The 6,000-nt window shown below is 39.3% G+C and overlaps 1 protein-coding gene across 2 annotated transcripts in view; it reads left to right on the top strand.

The window, feature by feature from the left end:
- Positions 1 to 5,276, top strand: part of LOC113042976 (transmembrane protein 117) — a 54,160-nt gene extending 48,884 nt beyond the window's left edge. Inside the window, exons 7-8 of one of the 2 annotated variants that reach the window (XM_026202014.1) lie at positions 1,073 to 1,202; positions 1,934 to 5,276. In XM_026202014.1, coding sequence (XP_026057799.1) covers positions 1,073 to 1,202; positions 1,934 to 2,574 — 771 coding nt within the window. In that variant the 3' untranslated portion in view covers positions 2,575 to 5,276. Of the gene's footprint in view, positions 1 to 1,072; positions 1,203 to 1,933 lie in introns of those variants that run through there. The other variant, XR_003275645.1, reaches the window with a different exon arrangement.
- Positions 5,277 to 6,000: the final 724 nt, after the last annotated feature.

Raw genomic sequence — 6,000 nt, forward strand, 5'->3', positions numbered from 1 at the left:
TCACAAACACATGCATAAACACACTCACAAACACATGCACTTACAAACACATTTATAAATACACAAACATATTTATAAACACAGACGCACTCACAAACATGTATAAACACTCACACACTCATAAATACACACTGACACACTCGTTAAACACAGACACACACACAAACACACACACACACACAGCCATACACTCACAAATACATGCATAAACAAAACCACCAACATACACATGCACAAACAAACACTGCACACATAAAAACACACATACACACAAGCAAACAAACACATGCACAAAATAATGCACATACAAACAAAAAAAGCAAAGACGCACAAAAACAAACACACACAAAAAGCATGCTCAAACACACAAACAAATGAACAAAGGCGCATATATGCAAATACATGTAATCACAGACCTTCACACACAAACCGTAGTTATGGTGTTTTGGGTAGTTGTCAGGATGCTATACAGAGCTGATGAAGTATTTTCATTCAGTTGCTAGGGTGTTTTGTGTAGATGCCTGGACCTAGTTCTTTGCGAAGTATTGTTATTTTATGTGTTACTATGCAGTTGCACAAAACAGTGTTACAATGCACAAAATAGTTTCTGAAATATCTGTTGTATTTCCTGCACAGTAGTTTATTTGATGTGCTCTTCAAATAGGTTTGCCCTTTATATATGTATATTTCAAATACATGTAGTTTGACCAGAGTTGTTGCTGGACTTTTAATGTGTATGTGTCTTCTATACGTCTATGGCTCTTAACAGATAGAGATCGCGGGGATAAGTGGATATTTGATCTGTTAACTGGTTGCATGTGTCAGATTTAGTGCATGACTCAGGCAGAGAAAAACTGTTGCTATATCAAACATAGTTTGAGAAAGAAACTTGATGATCACCTTGTTAAAGTATTTTTTGTAGTACAACCCTGCTTAAGACATGCAGTACTTCATCCCACCCTCTGAAGTGTGTGCATACAGCTACGTGAGGTTTGATGTGGCACTGTAACGCCTGAAGGGTTCATTCATTGTGTGTTCACTTACACACGTTTACTGGATCTTCCTCTTCCAGGATTGGGAGTTTCCTCATTTCATGGGCGATCTGGACATGAACCTCCCGGGTCTTTCCACCACGCAGCTGAAGTTCAAACTGCCCGTCTGCAAGCGCATCTTTAAGGATGAGTACCACATCCACATCACGGGTAAATACACACACTTGTGCTTTAAGTAGGGCACGACAGCAAATACACCGTGAGCACAATTATGCCGGTGAATCAAGCGATATACTGCTCTAAACTGTCGTTTGGGACAGGACGGATGAATTAATTCCTTACCCAAAGGGACACCCTGTCAGAATATTAGCTCGTTAGATACATCTCTTTATAATGATGTGTTTGAAGGCAGCGTTGGTAATGCATGCTAATTAGTATTTGCTCATCTGTAAACGTGCGTTTATATAATGGAGTCGGCAAATCTGTCGGAAGTGTGGGAGTGAACCGCTTTGGTTTCTCTTTTCCCATCTCGCTGTGTTTTGCTCACTGTAGCGAGGCTCTTGATATCCGTCTTGGGAATAGATGATCGCTCCCTGAAGGCTTGGGGAATGGCCTTCCTGCTCAACCGTTCATAAAAGTCTTTAACCTTATTGTTTGCCGCTGTGATTTAGCGTTTGAGAGGAACCCCGCATGACTGCGTTAACAACAAAAGCCATTAGAAAGTGACTCCCAACTCAATTATTCCTCTTTCTCAAGCAGCCGTCTGACTTGCAGATACTCTGGGATCAATTCCCAACATGCTGATGTTCTGTTTTGCTATTTTCTACGTCAGGACAATTGTTTAATGCTTGCTGCTGGGGTGTTTTGGGTAGTTGCCACCAGGATAGTCACTGGAATAAATACCAAACACACTAATCTTCTCATTTTTCCCCCTATCTCAGGGAAATGGTTTAACTATGGAATCATCTTCCTAGTCCTCATCCTGGACCTCAACATGTGGAAGAACCAGATCTTCTACAAGCCCTATGAATATGGTCAATACGTAGGTCCAGGAGAGAAGATCTTCACCGTGGAGGATCCAGAGACGCTGCGCGACTTCAACCGCAGCACGCTGACCTGGGAGTGGCGCTCCACCAACATCGACCCGCGCACCAACCTCACGTACGTCCGGAGAGACATGTTCCTTCACAGCCGCTACGTGGGTTCCAGTCTAGACGTCAAATGCCTGGCGTTCATCCCGAGTCTGGCGGCCTTCGTGCTCTTCGGGTTCTTCATCTGGCTGTTCGGACGCTTCCAAGCCTGCGAGACATTCCCTGAGAATCAAGACAAGAGCTACGAGCGCATCAAGCGCAAGTCTCCGTCTGATCTGGGAGTCACGCCGGAGGAAGTGCACATCACCATGAGCGAGGCCTTGAAGAGGAGTGGGACACCCATGCTGCTTCTGGTGGACACTCATCATTTCGGGTCGTCGAACAACTCCATGTCGCCGTGTTCGAACGAAACCCAGGAGACCCAGCCCAGTGTAGCCGTTGACAGCAGCGCCCATGAGGACACAGCTGATGTTAAAAAACTGACCCCATGACTGTAGCCAAAGGTCAAATCGGCTTTCTGAGATCCTCAGTCGATTGGCGTGAGAGTCCTCGGAAAACAGACTGTACCTTGACATTTTTATTTTTATATCAAGCGATCTTGCACTGCGCTCCAATGTTCTGAACCTTTTCCACGTTCTCAAGGACATTGGTCTATGGTGCTGGATGGTAGACTTTTCTATGTGTTTTTTCTTGTGCCTACATGGATGAAATGTTAACCTCACAGTGAACGCATGGCATGATGGTCATGAAAATACTTGTAATGAACACCTAAATCTGTGCCTTCATTCAAAAACCTTTGAAGGCAGTGCTGGGTAGATTATTTACTGAAGTCTGTAACTGATTCTAAATGACAAAAATAGTAGCAATTAATGCAATCTATTACATATAATCTCAGACTTTTAGAATACTTTTGATCTAACTTGTTTATCACATCGATTTAAATATGATATTAAAATGAAAATACAAAGAGAAAGCAAATATATTCCATTTGGTGTTATTAACAGCATGAAGTGCATTATACATTACGCTACATCACGGTTTCCCAAACTGGGTTTTGTGAAGGAACTGACGGGGGTTGTGCATTTGTTGAAAACTTAATTATTAAATCATTAATATGTAAAATTAAAATGACAACAATTCAAATAAAACACTTACCAAAAACTTACCTGGATGTGTCATGTGACCATTAACGGATTTCAAAGGACGTGCAAAAGTTCGTAAGTACAGTGGTCAAATGCCGTCTTTGTGTGAATGTCTAAACTGGAAGACTTTCTGATTGTGTATTAGTGGTAGGATGTTTTAGAAAGGAACATTTAAAAGGATAAAAAGAACAATAAGGAAGAAAAAATACATTCTAAATGATTTATTTGCTGTTGTGGCAATAGTAATTAATAACAAGCGACTGTCTGAATACAAGTATTTTAAAATGTAATCTAATTCCAAGTACTTCATTTTTGGATTCTGATTGCGTAATCCAGAACACATGTGATCAGCACCTACCCAGCACTGATGGTACGTTACAAAAGATTGTGTCGAATCATTATCTGTTGAGCTATTTATCAGTTATTATCAGACACCAAACTGCTGTGCAACCAAATATGTTCACATGCTTGTATTGGAAAATCTCATTTACATGTTTCTCGAGAAGTCGAATTATAGTGTACGGCACAGTTTTCAGTAATTTCATGTTTCTAGTTTCAGCCAAAGCAAAACCTGGTTCCTTTGTCTTTTATACGTCTGTGATTGTGAAATCTTCACTGCAGTGTTATGTTTTCCCATCATCTGTCCATGTTGGTCCTCTGTGTTTTTCTGATGAGCAGGTGAGCCCCTCTTCAAATGTTTGGACGGTAAATATCAGATATACTTGCGTCAAACCCTGTTATCAATAAAGACCTTCTTCTGACACGCAGGTACCATGTTATTTCAGCAGTTGCATGTTATTGGTGGAAATGCTTCCAAAGTGGCGTTAGTCCCCAGGAGTTGTGGTCCAGTGTGACCTTGTTGCCAAGCAACACTCGAAGGCCGTCCTTCATCCAGATGTCAATCCGCTTCTGCAGAAAGTGGCAATCAAACCCATTTAAAGGAACATTGGGTAAACAATGATTAGGCACCATTACGGGTCAAAACACAAGGGTTAGTTATAAAAGCATTTCAAGTCTGCGTTACTGTCAATTCCTCCACATGTCCAGTACATGCATACAGAGAAGGTGATTTATTAAAGCTTTCAGAACGTTACCGCTTCACATGTGGCCACTACAGCGTTTGTTCCAGCAGAGAGGAGTGTAACAGCTTCTTTAAAGACATTTCGGTTCATAATAGATCCTCTTTATTGCTTTTGAAGTTTGTCGACTGCCTTTTCAAAGCACTGTGCTTTGACATGATTATTCTCAATCTTTTCTGTACAATAGTTGTAAACCTGAAATGTTCTGGCTATATTTGCACGGCTTTTAATCTCCACACAACACAATACACTGGCGAGGGAATCTGGAGCACGCTTGACTGTAGTTGTTGTTGCGGATGTGGCAAGACGTTTGTGTGTCATGTGACGTTTGATGCTGGGAAATCTGTTCCTCACCATCCGACTGTAAGTCCACCCCTAACTTTCCATATCTGTGATCATGGAGAGAAATTAGCTATTGATCTCTTTGCAGTGCACTGTCAGATATGGAGTACTGTATTAGCAAAGTGAGTTAGAGGGGAAAATGACACAGAAATTAACCCCTGATAACCTACAGCTGAACAGTGTAAGTAACCATCTCTACATTTATTAAAGCAGTTGTTTCTAATGTTTCAGTCAGATTCAGACAGTAATATTATATGAATTTTAGGCGTGATTGCATAACGGCTGAAAACTGTTGTGTGTTTGTCAAATAAGTGAGGAAATAATTTGTGAAAAGTGCGAAATTGCATACAAAGATACTTTTTAATCATGTAAAAATGTACATGCACAAAAAAAATTTTGAGCAGTATCCCAATATTGGAATAATTCACTGTAAACCTGTTTTCAGAACGAAAGGATAAATAGGCTAAATTTCACGTAGGCTACATAAAAAAATTAATGGTTCAAAATATCTCTTTATTCGAAGTTGATCTACAGATATACATGGACACTGTCTAAAGAAAACTGTATAGTCGTCTTACTGTATTTGTCCCTCTTAATGTGTTAAATATTTCATTTATTTTTAAATGTTTCTCATTAAACTGGCAAAACATACGTGTATACTTTCTTTCTTTTTTCAGGGTTTTGTTTTTAGAACTCTAATGCCTTAACTGTTCAATGTTGTCATGGTTAACTTATAAAAAAATAAAAAATAACACAAAATTTGGTTGCACTTTATTTTACAGTATGTATAGTAACATGTACAGTGTATTTATCTAAGAAGGTTCTGGTAACACAAGGTAACTACATGGGGTAGGGTTAGGTTTAGGGGTAGGTTCAGGGTTAGTACCTAGTTATTGTAATTACTATAATAAGTACATAGTATGTACATGGGGAACAGGACTGTAAAATAAAGTGCTACCAAAATTCCTATCAAATGCAAATGATTTGCAATTTGCGCTCCAAAGTGAGAGTCTAAATATAAAAATCCCACGTTACACATTTCGAAGTTACGATCTGAATAAAAAGATTCACAAAACTACTCCAAAGTCACAATCAAATTATATGTGCTCCAAAGTCCCAATCTGAATCAAAAAATTCACAAAACCACTTTTTTAAATTCAGAATATAAACCTTAATCGGACTACGATGTGTATGTGAACATGTTTTTGAATGAATGAATGAATGATCTGGCTAGAATTTTATTTAAAGTCCCTGTAAAGTCAATTCAGAGAATTGTTTCTGAATGCATTATAAATGTTACAAATGTATTGCTGAAACAGATTACAAAGACTGTGAACTATGTAGTACTGAATAG

Source organism: Carassius auratus, chromosome 25 (genome assembly GCF_003368295.1).
Source record: "Carassius auratus strain Wakin chromosome 25, ASM336829v1, whole genome shotgun sequence".
NCBI classification, from domain to species: domain Eukaryota; kingdom Metazoa; phylum Chordata; class Actinopteri; order Cypriniformes; family Cyprinidae; genus Carassius; species Carassius auratus.